The following is an 18418-nucleotide window of genomic DNA, read 5'->3' as shown; positions in this document are numbered from 1 at the left end:
AGATAAGAGAGACAGGTGGGAGAGAGTAAAATCAATTACTACAATGTAATGAGATAAGGAAGCTGGAGTAGACATGCATATAACATGATCTAAAAAACAAGGGAAACATCTTAATCACAGCATGAAGTTTAGGAAGATTTTGACAGAATGTGACTAATAAGCTAAGTTTTAAAGGGTAAATTTGAGTCAGCTAGGAGAGCCATACTGAGAATAGATGTCAGGAATATTACAATGCAAAAGAAAATCATTCTTAAGGAAAGTAAAACTTTGAATTTCAACTTAAAAAGTTTAAGCCTAAAATATGAAAGAGGAAATTATACTTAGAATGATGTTGGAAATATTATAGCATTAAAAAAAAAAACCCATTCTCTAGGAAAGTAAAAATTTAAATTCCAGTTTAAAACAAAGATGTGAAAAAAATTATTTATAAGGCCTTATTGCTATTTTGGTCTTGAACATTATAATTCAGTTGAGTACAAATTTAAAAATAATATAGCTAAGTATATACAATCTTAGAATTGGTCTTCTCCTTGAGAAGACTCACAAAGAACTTAAGATTACACTTGTTAAGACAAAGTTGGGGCAGAGTTCTTTGTGCTTTTCAAAACTGTAGTCTCCTTATTGTTGGATACTGAAGTTTTGTGTACTCAAAAGCTAGAGTGGGTGGAAGAATGAACAGTTTAAATTTTTGAGTATGTGATTATGTGTGTTTACGTGAGTGTGTATGTTTGCATTTGTGTGCATATGTGTATGTATGTGTGTGAGTGTAGATGTAAGTAGTTATTGATTTAACGAGACACAGAGGCCAGTAGAACACTGTCCTTCACCTTGTGTAACTTAGTCCAGTGGTCTGCTGTTATGTGACAATGCCACAGGAGATGTTTCAGGTCAAGGTCATGATGGACGGAAACAAGAGAACTTACTCACATAAAAGCTTTTTAGTTTCAAGGTAACTAGGATGAGGACGGCTCTGAATTTGACCTACATAACTCCATTTCTTATAGTTACATATGTCTTGGTATATTGAGTATATATCTTTTTATCATGTAAGTAATACATGCTCGTTGTGGTAGACTTGGTACTTCACAGAATTCTAAAGAAAAAAAAAAGTGGATGTTAATACTTCCAAATTTCAACAGCCAGAAGTATAGCCAAGCCTGGCTTTTTTTTCTAGTAATAGCATGTATGGTTTTTAAAAATGTAATTTAAAAAATGATAGACGTTCAGTTTTTAGTCATAATATTTTTCCATTTTATGTAGGAAAAATGTTTTTATTCCTAAGTACTTCCCTAAACCTTGAAAATACATGTTTGAGGGTTTTTTTTAAACAAGTATAATCTCTATTAGTTTATTTTCTTATCTGATTTTAAAAAGATAATACAACCTTGATTTCACTTCACTTGTCCTTTGAACCAAATCGGAGGAAGATAAAGCCCTTTGATCTCCATAGTTACTTTGTAGCTGTCAGTCTGTATAAGCCGCATTCTGAAATGACTCCAATTAGCAACTTTTCACCACAGTATGTAAAATGTGCCTTGCTTTCTTTTAAAGAAACTCTATAAAACCTTGAGTGAAGTCAAGCTGGAAGTGGAGACTGTAATCAAAACAGGAAGGCACATTGTCCAGAAGCAACAAACAGACAATCCCAAGGGGATGGATGAACAGCTGACTTCTCTGAAGATTCTCTACAATGATTTGGGTGCCCAGGTAAGGACAAGCCCCCCACTCCCTTGCGTCTCTCTTGTTTATGCATTTTAAAATCTTGCTCCTAGAAGAATGCATGTTTGAATTTTGGGGCACTAATAATAGTGCTTTCAATTCTTTCAGTATTTTTTTATTATATTTCTTTACAGCTATATATTTCTATCACAATGATGAATTGTAGAGAAATTTACTTTTAATATTTAATCCAGACTCATTTTTGTATTTTCAATGGCTGGTCACTTTTCAGAAGTTATTCTAAGGAAACTTTCCCAGTGATAGCCCCTGTATAAACTCAAGTTACTGGTCCCGGGATTTCTAAATTGAGTAGTCTACTGAGAAATATTAAAACACTGGGACTCTAATAAATGGTAAGTGACAGGAAGTTCACATTAATCTAGCAGGATCTGAAATCCTTTTAAGAAACATCTATAATCTGGGCATCTGAGTGAATCTGCAAAAGGACTTTTGGCCATATATTATGAATGACTGTATTCAGAAGGTTGAATGTCTTCTCTTGTGAGAACTCTGCACTGAAACCAGGAAAGCAAAGCAAAACAAAACTACAACAAAAGTGTTTAAAGTGATATCTTCTTGGCAATATTGGAGAGCTGTGTTAGATAATATTTTAGATCCTTTTTGGGTTTTTAAATAGTACCTAAATTGGTGCACAGACCCAGAGAAAACTAGCTGGAATTTTGTTATCATTTTTGGATCAATAAGAATAAGCGATACGTACATTTCCTGGACAATTTTGACCTCCTCACTAAAGCAAGAGGAGATTGCTAATCTAATACATTTTATATCATTTTGATACATTGCACATCTGGAACACAGTGTAGAGCTTCTTGGTATTATTATACAGCTGAAGTTATTTCTCAAATATTACTGTATTTATTCATCAGCTGGCATTTTTTGGATGGGAATGGTGTTGCCATTGTAATGTCAGTTCTCCAGTTGTGTCTGTGGTTTTAGTGTTAAGTCATTTTGTCATTCAACACAATTGAGATGGTACTGTTTAACAGGAAGCATATAGGCAGTAGAGATTGAGTGGCACACAAAAACATAAATTGTCTCTTTGTCTAATCGAATTTAGGGTTATGAGAGAAGAAAACATTAATCAGGTAGTCTTACAAAGTACCATCACATTAGCAGTCTGAAGTGTTAGGAAGGAATGTATGTGGTGCTTTAAGAGTATATGTCAAGGAGGATTTGGCCCAGACATGGGTTATAGGAACGTACCTGGGGTTACATTTCCTTCAGGAAACGGTGTGTAAACTGAAATCTGAAGGATGAGTCGGAATATCCTGGGTGAAAGCAGTGGGAGAGCAGCTTTTAAGGTTGCTGGGAGAGCATGTGGAAAGGCCCTGTGGCAAGAGGCAGCATGGTACATTTGTGTGACTAATGCAGAGAGAGCAAGTGTGGGGAACATGGTATTGGGGAAAGGGATGAGACCAGAGCATACTAGTGTCTGGGTGTGTGATAAGGATTTTAATCTTAAGAGGTTTAAGAAGTTATTGCAGATTTTAGCAGGGAGATAATAAGCTCATGCATTAGCTTTTTCAACAATCACTCACTGCAGTTTGGGGGATGAGCTGGAGAAGGGCAGCAGTGGATGTGAAGAGAGAAGTGAGGAAGTCATTGTGTTCTTAGTGAGAAATGATGGTGGCAGGAATGATGGTGGAGCGGTGGAGATGGCATGAGGAGCAGATGGTCTCAGACACATTGAAGAAGTGGAGTGAATAAGAGTTGATGGATCAGGATGTGGGAGTGCGGTAGGAGATGATCGATGACCTCTGGGTTTCTGGCTTGGTTACGCAGAAGATCATGGTGCTATGATTGAGGGTAGGCACTGGAAGGAAAGGCGGAAACATGGAAAAGTCCTAAGTATGGATTGGGCATGTTCACATGTTAAATGCCTTTGTGAGAGTGACTTGAATATGTCGGGTACTCACAAAGTTATTCAAGTCTGGAGACTATATCTGGGCTGAAGCTAGGAATTTTATGAGTCATCTGCATATAGACTGTAATTAAAGTTTTCAGTGATGATGAGATTGTCTAGGGAGAAGATATAATGAGAAAAGAAAAACCTATATAGGCCACAAAATAAAAAATAAATGAGTGGGACTACATCAAACTAAAGAGCTCCTGCACGGCCACAGAAATCATCGACAAAATGGAAAGTCAACCTGCAGAATGGGGAAAAAATATTTGTAAATTATATATATGATAATGAGTTAATATCAAAAATATATAAAGAATCCATACAACTCAATAGCAAAAAATCCCAAATAATCCAATTAAAAATGAGCAGAGGACCTGAATAGACATTGCACCAAGGAAGATATATGAATGATCAACAGGTACATGAGAAGGTACTCAAGAATGACCAATCACTGGGGAAGTGCAAATCGAAACCGCAGTGAGATACTACCTCACACCTATTCAATCGGAAGAGATAATGCTGGCGAGGATGTGAACAGGCTGTGCACTGTTGGTAGGATTGTAAATTGGTACAACTTCTGTGGAAGAGAGTGGAGAGGTTCCTCAAAAAATTAAAAATAGAACTATAGTATGATCCAGTAATTCTACTTCTGGGTATATATCTTACAGAAACAAAAATATTATATCAAAGAAAGATGCCTGGATGGCTCAGTGGGTTAAGCGGCTGCCTTCAGCTCAGGTTGTGATTCCAGTGTCCTGGGATCAAGTCCCGCATCAGGCTCCTTGCTCCGCGGGGAGCCTGTGTCTTCCTCTGCCTCTGCCTGCCTCTCTGCCTGCCTGCCTATGCTCGCTCTCTCTCTCACTCTAACAAATAAATAAAATAAAATCTTAAAGAAAAATATTACATGGAAGAGATATTGGCACCACTATGTTCATAGTAGCTCTGTTTAGAGTTGCCAAGGCATGGAAGCAGCCCAAGTGTCCTCTGATGGAAGAATGGATATGGAAGATGTGTATATATGTACTATATACGGTATATCTCATTTAGCACAATGAGGGCATTGTATTAAGTGAGATAAGTCAGACAGAGAAAGACAAATAATGTATGACTCATATTTATGTGAAATCTCTAAAAGAGCAACAACCAAACTCACATAAAAAGAGATCAGATTTGTGGCTACTAGAGGTGGGGGACTGGTGGGTCTAGGAATTGGATGAAGGTGATAAAAAATAACAAACTCACAGTCACAAGATACGTAAGCCCTAGGGATATAATGTACAACATGCTGCCTACAGCTAACACCACTGTATTTGTATGTAGAGAAGTGGTGAGGAGGGTAAATCACATGGGTTCTCTTCACCATTTTTTTTTTTTTTTGTATCTGTCTGAAATGATGGATGTTTGAAAAACTATTTTTTTTATTTGTATCTGTATGAAATGATGGATGTTTTTAAACCATTTTTTTGGTATCTGTATGAAATGATGGATGTTTTAAGTTATTGTGGTAATCATTTTGTAATCTATGTGAGTAAAGTCATTGTGCTGTATACCTTAAACTTATACAGTGCTATATCTCAATAAAACTGGAATAAATAAAAATAATTTTTAATAAAAAAAAAAAAAGGCCTGAACAAAGTCTTAAGGAACTAGATCATTTAGTAAGAAATTTGAGGAAGATGTATCTGCAAAAGAAACTTAAGTATAGCTGTACCACATTTTATTTATCTGTTCATTGGTGGACATTTAAGTGGTTTCCACATCTTGGCTATCATGTGTAATGCTTCCATGAATATAGGCATGCAGATACCTTTTCTAAGCACTGATTTCATTTCCTTGGGATATATACACCAAAGTAGCATTACTAGATCATATAATAGTTTTATTTTTAATGTGTGTGTTTTTTTAAGATTTTATTTGTTTATTTGACAGAGAGAGATCAGAAGTAGGCAGAGAGGCAGGCAGAGAGAGAGGAGGAAGCAGGCTCCCTGCCAAGCAGAGAGCCCGATATGGGACTCAATCCCAGGATCCTGAGATCATGACCTGAGCCGAAGGCAGAGGCTTAACTCACTGAGCCACCCAGGCACCCTATTTTTAATGTTTTAAGGGGCCACCATACTGTTTTCCATAATTGTATACTTGAAATCTGCTGAGAGGATAGATGTGTTTTCATTACCCCCCCCCTCCAAAAAAAAGATAACTATGGGAGATGATGGATGCATTGATTAAGTTGTGGTAATCATCTCACTCTGTATAAGTCATAAAATGATCACATTGTACACCCTAAAAAACCACATGGAAAAAACAAAATATATGTAAATGAAACAACAGTTAGTAGCAAGAAGTGTTAGCACACCAGGAGAGTGCTGGGGCTGGGAAGCCAATGGAAAAAGGTATTTTGAGATGGGTGTAGGCACTGTTTTTGAATTACTGAACATTAAAAATGATGTCCACTTAAAGATGCCCATTTACATCTGTTGCCCTTGAAGTCCTTATTGAGATCAGCAAAGACAATTTCTGTGGAGTGATGGGGCAGAAGACAGGATGGGAGAAGGGAAGAAATGTGGGGAAGGTAAGAAAATGCTTTAGAGGATTGGTAAGGGCGAGATAGGAGAGAGGAAGGTCTTAGGGGAGATGCAGCCAAAGAAGCCAGTTTTTTTAAAACTATAAGAGACTTGAGTATACATATATTTTTAGATTTTATTTATTTACTTGAGAGAAGAGAGAGAGCATGAACAGGGGACAGGGGCAGAGGGAGAGGGAGAAGCAGATTCCCTGCTGAGCAGGGGCGCTCCCCCTCCCGCCCCCTGGGAGGCTCCATCCCAGGACCTGGAGATCATGACTTGAGGGAAAGGCAGATGCTTAACTGACGGAGCCACCCAGGTGCCCCGAGACTTGAGTATATTTCATAGCTTATGGGGATCATCCTGTGAAGAGGGAATGGTTGAATATCTAAGAGGGAGAAAGGAAAAATGGTTAGGTAAAATCTTCCAAGTTGATACTGCCTAATTTAGAATGGACTGCATCTCAAAATGTATTGGTTGGACTGAGAAGAGGGAATTGTAAGTTAAGCTGTAAATTATTTTCTTCCGGGTATATGCGAACCTTTGGTAGCATTAAGTTTTATGATGCTTGTGTAACTGCCTGGGCATGTCAAAATCAGATGAGGTCCTCTGAATGCCTAATATCTTTTAACATAATTCATGTATTTGTCTCCTGAAGTCTGCATTGAGGGGCTATTAATTTAAAGTCATGAATTCTAATTAAACTCTGTAGAGAAAAATATTTTACTTTTAAGAAGGAATTTAATAATAATCAATCCTTGAGGTATGAAACAGTAAAATGGAACCTAGGGGGCCAGAAAAAAGAAATGCAATTCCACATTACTTATTAAGAAAATTCAGTTTTTCTATCATCTAAGAAAAATCTTATCCCATACATGACTTATCACTCTGTTGCTTATAATGAGAATTATCTCTGCATTTGTGCACATAAAAGGAAGAACACATTTTTATTTATGTATTGTTTTATGATACCCTTAAAAATGCTGTCTCAGCTTTAGATAATGAATGATAGTTTTGAGAGTACCATCATGTAATGTAAAAGGGTCAGACCAGGCTCAATTCAGTGGCCATGTCCCCCTGATCATAGCTTTAGCCCCTTTAAGTGTCACTGCCCCAACCTGCTTCTCACAGGGGCTGTGGATCTTACTGCATAGCATGGGTAGGATTCTTCAGCATGATATGGGAGTTATGTTAAGAGCCTCATAAATGTTTGTTCAGTTCATTTTGCTTTCCGTCAGCTACAAAAACAAAATAATACTAAAGGTTTATGCTGCATAGGCATTTATTTATTTTAAATTAAGTAGTTAATGGTAAAACATAATTATGAAAATCATACTCTTTCCTCCTCAAATTTCTAGAATCTAGTGTGTGTGTGTGTAAGATTTTATTTATTTGACAGAGTTCATAAGCAGGCAGAAAGGCAGGAAGGAAGAGAGGAGGAAGCAGGCTTCCCGCTGAGCAGAGAACCCGATGCGGGCCTCGATTCCAGGATCCCGAGATCATGATCAGAGCCAAAGGCAGAGGCTTAACCCACTGAGCCACTCAGGCACCCCAATGTGTGTGTTTTTTAAACAGAATTCTTTCTTGAGAGGATTGTAAGGCATCTTCCATTCAAAACATAAAAGATACCATTTACTGGGTGCCTGGGTGGTTCATTGGGTTCAGCCGCTGCCTTGGGCTCAGGTCATGATCTCAGGGTCCTGGGATCAAGTCCCGCATCGGGCTCTCTGCTTGGAAGGAAGCCTGTTTCCCTCTCTCTCTCTCTCTGCCTGCCTCTCCATGTACTTGTGATCTCTCTCTGTCAAATAAATAAAATCTTAAAAAAAAAAAAAAAAAAGATACCATTTACTGATTCCTTAACTTTGTTACAAGGACTGCACCAAGCCCTCTGTGTATGTATCTTTCTAATTTGATACATAAATACCAACCTTTGGAGGGCTATGCCTCTACCAAGGTCACTTAGAAAGTAACCCAGCATTGTCCCACACTTAACCTCTGTAGTATGTTGTCCCCTTGTAGAAATACAAGAATGGAGTGATTCCAGGTGGGAGAGTGAAAGGTTATGTATGTCTTGGGGGTTAAGTATTAATAGTTTGGATCTTTGGTTATTATTTGAATTTATTCTTTTTGTGTTCTTTTCCCTCTTCCTTTCCCTTTCTCTCTCCTTCCCTCCCTCTCTCTTTCTCCTTTTTAGGTGACAGAGGGAAAACAGGACCTGGAAAGAGCATCACAGTTGGCCCGGAAAATGAAGAAAGAGACTGCTTCTCTCTCTGAATGGCTTTCTGTTACTGAAGCTGAATTGGTACAGAAATCCACGTCCGGAGGCTTGAGTGGGGACTTGGATATAGAAATCTCCTGGGCTAAAGTAAGCTGTAACTCGGGTTACCTGCCAATTTTATGCCAGGGTCTCCTGTGGCATTTTGTTCAGGATGTCCTTTATCTCCATTTCATGTTAAATACAGCATTTTCTTTTTTTTCAATTATTTTTTCCACTTCTCTGTCTTAAGAAAAAAGAAAAGACTATTTTAAAAGACAACAATTTGGGGAGCCTGGGTGGTTCAGTGGGTTAAAGCCTCCGCCTCTGGCTCAGGTCATGATCCCAGGGTCCTGGGATCAAGCCCTGCATCAGGCTCTCTGCTCAGCAGGGAGCCTGCTTCCCTTCCTGTCTCTCTGCCTGCCTCTCTGCCTACTTGTGATCTCTGTCTGTCAAATAAATAAATAAATAATACCTTTAAAAAAAAAAAAGACAACAATTTTAAGAAGATATTTTTATCTTGATTCCAAAACCATTAAACTCACATGGATCATTGTGCCTGTGTGGTACGTAAAACATTCTAATCACTACCTTCACAGCTGGTGATAGTTTTTGAGTATTGGTTTTTCACAGCGTATTGGGCCGAGTATTAATTCTTCTGTAATAACTTTTACACCCGTAACTAATCTTTATATTGAAAGTGAACTGGTGTAAAGTGCATAGGAACAGAATTTTCAAAAAACCAAATCAATGAAAGATCCAAGAGTTTTCTGTAACTCTGTAGTTATTTCGACATCAGAGATTAGAGAGTAGATTTGCTGATTCTTTTGAGGTGGACAAAAGATTGATGGAACACAAAGTCATTTTTTTTTTTTTAAGCAAAGGCATTCTTCTTCCCTAAATGTACTTCCTAAGAAAGAAGCATGTGTAATACAGATAAGTGCCAAATACTAATACTGTGAGGGAAATTTATATAAAGCCACAAATATCACTGTTGACATCTACAGGTGTTTGCTTGTAGGAAGTCGAGAGCAGGTGCTGTGAGGTCATGTATGATGCAACCATTTCTTAATTTGAACACTTTGTAGGGGTAACAGTTGAATGAGAGTCAAGATATAAGGCATTACAATAGCTCATGAAAAGTTTAATTAGGTCATGGACCGTGTGATGTAACAAGAAGATGGGAAAAGGGATGCAGGAAGGAAAAGGGAAACATTGGAATTTGCTGATAAAAGCAAAGAGAAGTGTCTGTTCATATCTTCTGCCCATTTTTTTTTTTTTAATATGATTGCCTGTTTTGTGTGTGTTGAGTTTGAGGAGTTCATTATAGATCCTGGATATCAACCTTTTGTCTGTACTGTCATTTGCAAATATCTTCTCCCATTCCGTGGGTTGCCTCTTTGTTTTTTTGACTGTTTCATTTGCTGTGCAGAAGCTTTTGATTTTGATGAAGTCCCAAAAAGTTTATTTTTGCTTTTGTTTCCTTTGTCTTCTTGAAAGAAGTTGCTGTGGCTGATATCGAAGAGATTACTGCCTATGTTCTCCTCTAGGATTCTGATGGATTCCTGTCTCATGTTGAGGTCTTTTATCCATTTTGAGTTTATCTTTGTGTACGGTATAAGAGAATGGTTGAATTTCATTCTTCTACTTATAGCTGTCCAGTTTTCCCTGCACCATTTATTGAAGAGACTGTCTTTTTTCCACTGTGTATTTTTTCCCTGTTTTGTCGAAGATTAATTGACCATAGAGTTGAGGGTCCATATCTGGGCTCTCTACTCTGTTCCACTGGTCTATGTGTCTGTTTTTATGCCAGTACCATGCTGTCTTGGTGACCACAGCTTTTAATAAAGCTTGAAATCAGGTAACATGATGCCCCCAGTTTTATTTTTGTTTTTCAACATTTCCTTAGCGATTTGGGGTGTCTTCTGATTCCATACAAATTTCTGGATTATTTGCTCCAGGTCTTTGAAGAATACTGTTGGAATTTTGATCGTAATGGCATTAAAAGTATAGATTGCTAGGCAGTATAGACATTTTAACAATGCTTATTCTTCCGATCCAAGAGCATGGAATGGTCTTCCATCTTTTTGTGTCTTCTTCAATTTCCTTCATGAGTGTTATGTAGTTCCTCAAGTACAGATCCTTTACCTCTTTGGTTAGGTTTATTCCAGGTATCTTATGGTTCTTGGTGCTATAGTAAACGGAATCGATTCTCTAATTTCTCTTTCTGTATTTTCATTGTTAGTGTTTAAGAAAGCCACTGATTTCTGCACATTGACTTTGTATCCTGCCACGTTCCTGAATTGCTGTATGAGTTCTAGTAGTTTGGGGGTGGAGTCTTTTGGGTTTTCCATATAAAGAATCATGTCATCTGCGAAGAGAGAGAGTTTGACTTCTTCATTGCCAATCTGGATACCTTTTATTTCTCTTTGTTGTCTGATTGCTGTTGCTAGGACTTCTAATGATATGTTGAACAAGAGTGGTGAAAATGGGCATCCTTGTCTTGTTCCTGATCTCAATGGGAAGGCTGCAAGCTTTTTCCCATTGAGGATAATATTTGCTATGGGTCTTTCATAGATAGATTTGATGAAGTTCAGGAATGTTCCCTCTATCCCTATACTTTGAAGCGTTTTAATCAGGAACGGATGCTGGATTTTATCAAATGCTTTTTCTGCACCAATTGAGAGGACCATGTGGTTCTTCTCTCTTCTCATACTAATTTGTTCTATCACATTGATTGATTTGCAAATGTTGAACCATCCTTGTAGCCCAGGGATGAATCCCACCTGGTCATGGTGGATAAACTTTTTAATGTGCTGTTGGATCCTGTTTGCTAGGATTTTGTTGAGAATCTTAGCATCCATATTCATCAGTGATATTGGTCTGAAATTCTCCTTTTTGGTGTGGTCTTTGCCTGCTTTGGGGCTCAGGGTAATGCTGGCTTCATAAAAAGAGTCTGGAAGTTTTTCTTCTGTTTCAATTTTTTGAAACAGCTTCAGGAGAATAGGTGTTATTTCTTCTTTGAAAGTTTGGTAGAATTCCCCAGGGAATCTGTCAGGTCCTTGCAATCACATAAAAAAATGGGCAGAAGATATGAACAAACACTTCTCCAATGAAGACATACAAATGGCTGTCAGACACATGAAAAAATGTTCATCATCACTAGCCCTCAGGGAAATTCAAATTAAAACCACATTGATATATCACCTTACACCAGTTAGAATGCCAAAATTAACAAGACAGGAAACAACATGTGTTGGAGGGGATGTAGAGAAAGGGGAACCCTCTTACACTGTTGGTGGGAATGCAGGTTGGTGCAGCCTCTTTGGAGAACAGTGTGGAGATTCCTCAAGAAATTAAAAATAGAACTTCCCTATGACCCTGCAATTGCACTCCTGGGTATTTACCCCCAAAATACAGATGTAGTGAAAAGAAGGGCCATCTGTACCCCAATGTTTATAGCAGCAATGGCCACAGTCGCCAAACTATGGAAAGAACCAAGAGGCCCTTCAACAGACGAATGGATAAGGAAGATGTGGTCCATATACACTATGGAGTATTATGCCTCCATCAGAAAGGATGAATACCCAACTTTTGTAGCAACATGGACGGGGCTAGAAGAGATTATGCTGAGTGAAATAAGTCAAGCAGAGAGAGTCAATTATCATATGGTATCACTTATTTGTGGTGCATAACAAATAGCATGGAGGACATGGGGAATTAGAGAGGAGAAGGGAGTTGGGGGAAATTGGAAGGGGAGGTGAACCATGAGAGACTATGGACTCTGAAAAACAATCTGAGGGGTTTGAAGTGGCGGGGTGGGGGGGAGGTTGGAGTACCAGGTGGTGGGTATTATAAGGGCACGGATTGCATGGAGCACTGGGTGTGGTGAAAAAATAATGAATACTGTTATGCTGAAAATAAATTAATTTAATTTAAAAAAAAGCAAAGAAAGCAAAGCAAAGGCATCAAACTTTCTTTTTTTTTAAGTTTTTCAAAAAAATAATATCTTCTTTTACAATACAGTTTGAAAGCCATTATTTTCTTATTAATAACTTAAGTCATGTAAGCTAATTGAATGACATTTGTACAGTGTAATGAAAAAAGACGGAAGCCAAAATCATTTCTACTCAAAGAATACACTGTTTTTGTTTATTTTTTATAGACACATATAAACATGAACAGACAGAAGCGTTTAAAAATAATTATATTGTGTCTAATGTTTCTTAACCTTGTCTTAAAAACTTTTATCTTTTATCTTTAATATTTTTCTTTACCTACAGAGGTTTTGTATCACACATTGGAGAAGTGTAGTATTTTATTGGTTTTTTAAAATTAAGCCATTCCTCTATTCATATCCATTTAAATTATTACCAGTTTCCACTATTGTAAAAAATGCTGTGATGAATATACTTGAAGCTAAATCATAGCATATATTCATGATTATTTCTTGAGGATAAATTCTTAGACTTAAAAATATTTTTCAAGGGATATATCCATTTAAAATTCTTATACACATTATAAAATTGCCTTTGGAAATGTTATACCCATCAACTGTGAGTGAGAATTCCTGCTTGCTCAAAGGTAGGCAAATATCATGTTTTGGTTATTTAATTGCAACATTTTCCAAAGTTTAGAGGCCTTTGTAGATCTTTTTACAAAACTGCCTTTTTGGTGCACTTGGATGGCTCTCTGTTAAGGATCTGACTCTTGATCTCCGCTCAGGTGTTGATCTCAGGGTTGTGAGTTCAAACCCACATTGGGCTCCACACTGGGCATGGAGCCTACAAGGAAAAACTACCTTTTTGTAGTTTTGACCGTTCTGGTCTTTTAATTTATAACTCTTTACCTACCCCAATAATAAATACTTAGTGTGTTGTGGGTTGTTTCATTTTTCTTTTTGTTTTTTGTTTTGGTTTTTTGTTTCCTTGCCTCTGTAAAAAAGTTTCCTTTCTGTTCTGTATTTTTTAAAACTACCATATTGTATATTTTTTTAAAGAATAAAATTCATCTTTTTCTTCATTGTTTCTGTCTTTAGTGCTTCTTAGAAAGTCCAACTCCAAGGTTATATAATTCTTTACTTACATTTTATTCTAGCTCTTTTGTAGTTTCATCTTTTACCTTTAATGTTTTAATTCTTCTGGGCCAATAGTTAACTGTTTATCTCAGCACTATTTATTATTTTTTCCTTTCTGATTTGACCTGCTAAATTCATATATTCTTTTTACCTGTTGCTTTTCTCTGTTTTCCACTTCACTTATCTGACCCTCTGAATTGTTCTTCAACTGTTTAACTATATGGCTTCATAATATATTTCAACAGAGATTCTGTCTTTAGGTTTCTGTTTTGTGTGTGTATGTGTGTACTCATATAAACTTAAAATATGCTAGTCTGAAATTATTTTAAAAATTCTCTTAGAAAATTTGGTTTGAATTTCCATAAATTTATAAATTTATTTTGAGGAGAATCAATATCTTTGTTATAAGTCTTCTTAGTAAATGGTATATTTCCTTTTTCTTTCCAATTTTTTTTATATTACTACATAATGCTTTGGGTTTTTCTTTCAAAAACATTATGTATGTATGCAAAGTTGTTTATTCCTACATATTTGTTTTTATAGGTATATAAAAAGTATGCTTTTTCTCTTTTATACTAATGACAGCTTGTACATCAGCGATATGATTTTCACATATTTAATTTTTAATCATCTATTTGTGTACTCACATCAATTCCATTCAATTAGTTGATTCTGATTATATTTTAAGGTAAAGACTTTTAAAACAGTGTAAGATTGTCTCTTCTGGTACTATTCATTTTAAGATTCCCATTTACTCTTATTTCAGGTTTGAAATAATGAAGATGGTAAATACAAATTACGAATTCACAGCACATTCTCTTCATTAGAATAATCAAATGAGACATCAGTGTGGAACATAACCACCCACTTTTTCAGTGTTGTTTTCAGATTTAAGAGACATTCATATTTCACAACATTTTAATGTATTTGCACTTAAAAATTATGTAAAATTTTTTGAATGTAGAAATTTAAATGGCATTTTCATTCCTGAACTTTAATAGCATTTTTATTCAGTAGCGTAAATATTATTTTCATTATAGTCATTTTCTTTACAATACAGTCTATTAGTGTAGATAGTTGTGTGCACTGTTTACATTTAATTACTTGTAGTTAATTGTTTCGTATGGTTCTTTTTAAAAATACTTTGTCTATTTGAGAGAGAGAGAGAGAGAGAACACGCGCACGCGCACGTGTACACGCACCCAGAAGCAGTGGGAAGGGGTAGAGGGAGAAGGAAAGCAGACTCCCTACTGAGCAGGGAGTCCAACACAGGACTCAGTCACAGGGTCCTGGGATCATGACTTGAACCGAAGGCAGATGTTTAATGGACTGAGCCTCCCAGGTGCCCCTATTTTATATAGTTTTTTTTTTTTTTTTTTAAGATTTTATTTATTCATTTGAGAGAGAAAGAGAGAGAGCACAAGCAGAGGGAGAAGCAGAGGGAGAAGCAGGCTTCCCACTGGGCTGGGAGCCTGATGTGGGGCTCGATCCCAGGACCGGAGATCATGACCTGAGCTGAAGGCAGATGCTTAACCATCTAAGCCACCCAAGGGCCCCTATTTTATAAAGTTCTTAAAAGACTGTTCTAGTCAATCAGTACATTCCCTGTGAAGGTAGATAGAAAGTCTTTACTGCAAAGAGCTTGGCTGTGGTTTTTTTTTTTTTTTTTTTTAAACTCCCTTCTGGAGAAGAACATTTAGAAGAAACATTTTAGTGCCTTTATAAATATACCAGTATTTGATATGGCCAAGTGAATGTTTAAACCTTGACTCATCTGGGAATTTGTAATTTTTATGCCTTCCAAAATGTAATTTAATGATGTGAGATTAAATATAAATGAGCTCTTGGAAATGATTTGTTTAAATGTTGGCTAAAAAAGGTACAATAGCAGTGGGGTAGATATGCTCATGTTACTTTTTGATTTTAGAACTTTGTAGTTTTAATTTTGGAATCCAGCATTTTTGCTGTATTTCTCTGAGTACACGTCTTGCCTGGTCAAACCTTATGAATGTGCAAATCAAGTTATCACTATACCACCCAGAGTATTATCTTTGCATATGGCAACTATATGACTACAGCTTAGACATGCTAGTTCTCCTGTGATTTAGCTAAGATGAAATATTTTTTATAATATTAATACAACAGATTATATATTAAGGCACCTAGTACAGGATGTTATCCTTCCAAATAAATGTAACACACATCAGTAGTTTCCTGTAGTGGCCCAGAAGATAAATTCATTATAAAATTTTGAGAATTGTAACTTCTGGGATAGTTCTGCTTTGCCACGTTATAGTTACTGAACATAAAATTGGTTATGTCTAAAGCTATGATGAAGATACTTGGTGTTTGTGTGTAATAAGTAGCATTTGTACTTAAAATTAATGAAATGATTACCTTTTCACAACCGAATTTGTTACTTTTTTATATTTGCATAATTAAATATTTTAGTTTTTATTAGGAAGTTAACTCTCAACTTGCGAATTGGTTGTGGAGTTTTGGAAACCTCTGACATATTGTGAATTATCTAAGAGAGTCATGGACTCATGGACTACTACACATATGTAGAAGAAAAGTTTTTAAAAAATTAAAGTTGTGTAAACTGGGTTTTATCTGCAAGTGCTGAATCACTGAATTTTACCTCTGAAACTAAAACACATGTGTTAACTAACTTGAATTTATGTGTTTTTTGTGTTTAATGTATTTTTATGTGTTTTAATATGTTAACTAACTTGAATTTAAATAAAATCTTGAAACAAAAAGAAAAACAAAAACCTTTCATAATGTTTGGAAAGATCAAGTGGGTCTTGGTATTTTTCTTTTTTAGAATATTCTGAAGGACCTGGAAAAGAGAAGAGCTGATTTAAATGCCATCACTGAGAGCAGTGCTGCCCTGAAGAACTTGATTGAGGGCAGTGAGCCTGTTTTAGAGGAGCGGCTCTGTGTGCTTAACGCCGGCTGGAGCCGAGTCCGCACGTGGACGGAGGATTGGTGCAGTACGTTAATGGTAAGTTTCGGGGAGAGTTTAACAGTGAAGTCTTTTCTCCTTTAATTATTTAAAAGCCGATACAGCTTTGATTAGAATAATAAATCCTGTTTTCTGTGTGTCACAATAATGTTTTGCTTCAAGTGAATTCATTTCATTAGCCTACATGTTATTTCTTTCTTTTTTTTTTTTTTTAAGATTTTATTTATTTATCAGAGAGAGAGGGGGGCAGAGAGCAAGCACAGGCAGACAGAATGGCAGGCAGAGGCAGAGGGAGAAGCAGGCTCCCCGCCGAGCAAGGAGCCCGATGCGGGACTCGATCCCAGGACGTTGGGATCATGACCTGAGCCAAAGGCAGCTGCTTAACCAACCGAGCCACCCAGGCGTCCCTATTTTTTTTCTTTTGAAAAGATAGTAACTAGAAAGAGTTAAAAATGTCTCTGTTAAGCAGTAGACTATTTGTGATATCCATATAAATATATACATTAAGATCTTAGTAAATGTACCACATTTGTTATATTTTAATGATTCTATATTTAATTTTTATGCAATCAGTGATCATGTAGATAATATTTATAATGTTCTAATAATAATGGCATACTAGCATATGATGGCCTAAGTAATAATTTTGACTACTAGGGGGATGACATTGGTGAAGTCACTTAAATGCTCTTTAAACCTCAATTTGCTCATACATAAAATGGACAGCATTATAATTTCTACCTTGTACGGTTTTTATGATTATTATGTGAGATGAAACATGGATATTTGACTCTATAACTATACTTAAAATAATCAATGTTAGATATATTATTATTTATGCTAATTATTAAAGGTTATTGTTATTAGTCTTTGGTTATGCCACTGTTAATTATTTCATGGAAATAGTGATGATTTAAATTGCACAGTAGTTTTCTGTCCATCTTATACTAACAATGAATATATGGCAACCTCCCTTTCTCTTCCTCTAGAGGGTGTTTCATTTATAAATTATTATTTTGTTTTGTTATATCTAAGGACTTTTTCCAAATTCATAGAATTACTGGGTAATAAATAGAGACAGAGAAAAATAAATTATTGTGCTTTGGAACATTTACTGAAATCAGTCAGAATGTGAAGGGCATTGAAACTTATGGCTCATATCTTGATCTGTCAGCTTTTATTTTTTAATTTTTTATTTTTTATAAACATAATATATTTTTATCCCCAGGGGTACAGGTGTGTGAATCACCAGGTTTACATACTTCACAGCATTCATCATAGCACATACCCTCCCCAATGTCCATAATCCCACCCCCATTTCCCCACCCCCTCCCCCCAGCAACCCTCAGTTTGTTTTGTGAGATTAAGAGTCACTTATGGTTTGTCTCCCTCCCAATCCCATCTTGTTTCATTTATTCTTCTCCTACCCCCTTAACCCCCCCATGTTGCTTCTCCACTTCCTCATATCAGGGAGATCATATGATAGTTGCCTTTCTCCAATTGACTTACTTCACTAAGCATGATACCCTCTAGTTCCATCCACATCATCGCAAATGGCAAGATTTCATTTCTTTTGATGGCTGCATAGTATTCCATTGTGTATATATACCACCTCTTCTTTATCCATTCATCTGTTGATGGACATCTAGGTTCTTTCCATAGTTTGGCTATTATGGACCTTGCTGCTATAAACATTTGGGTGCACGTGCCCCTTCGGATCACTAAATTTGTATTTTTAGGGTAAATACCCAGTAGTACGAATGCTGGGTTGTAGGGTAGCTCTGTTCTCAACTTTTTGAGGAACCTCCATGCTGTTTTCCAGAGTGGCTGCACCAGCTTGCATTCCCACCAACAGTTTAAGAGGGTTCCCCTTTCTCTGCATCCTGCCAACACCTGTCATTTCCTGACTTGT

At 36.5% G+C, this 18418-nt stretch overlaps 1 protein-coding gene across 5 annotated transcripts in view; it reads left to right on the top strand.

Moving 5' to 3' along the window:
- UTRN (utrophin) overlaps positions 1 to 18418 on the top strand; it is a 509162-nt gene that overhangs the window by 188408 nt on the left and 302336 nt on the right. For all 5 annotated transcript variants that reach the window (XM_059177336.1, XM_059177335.1, XM_059177337.1 and 2 more), the window contains 3 exons: positions 1552 to 1707; positions 8402 to 8572; positions 16366 to 16545. In XM_059177336.1, the coding sequence (XP_059033319.1) occupies positions 1552 to 1707; positions 8402 to 8572; positions 16366 to 16545 (507 nt within the window). The remainder of the gene's footprint in view (positions 1 to 1551; positions 1708 to 8401; positions 8573 to 16365; positions 16546 to 18418) is intronic.

The sequence above is a fragment of the Mustela lutreola genome, chromosome 6, assembly GCF_030435805.1.
Source record: "Mustela lutreola isolate mMusLut2 chromosome 6, mMusLut2.pri, whole genome shotgun sequence".
In the NCBI taxonomy this organism is placed as follows: Eukaryota; Metazoa; Chordata; class Mammalia; order Carnivora; family Mustelidae; genus Mustela; species Mustela lutreola.
This window is presented reverse-complemented; position numbering and strand designations above follow the sequence as displayed.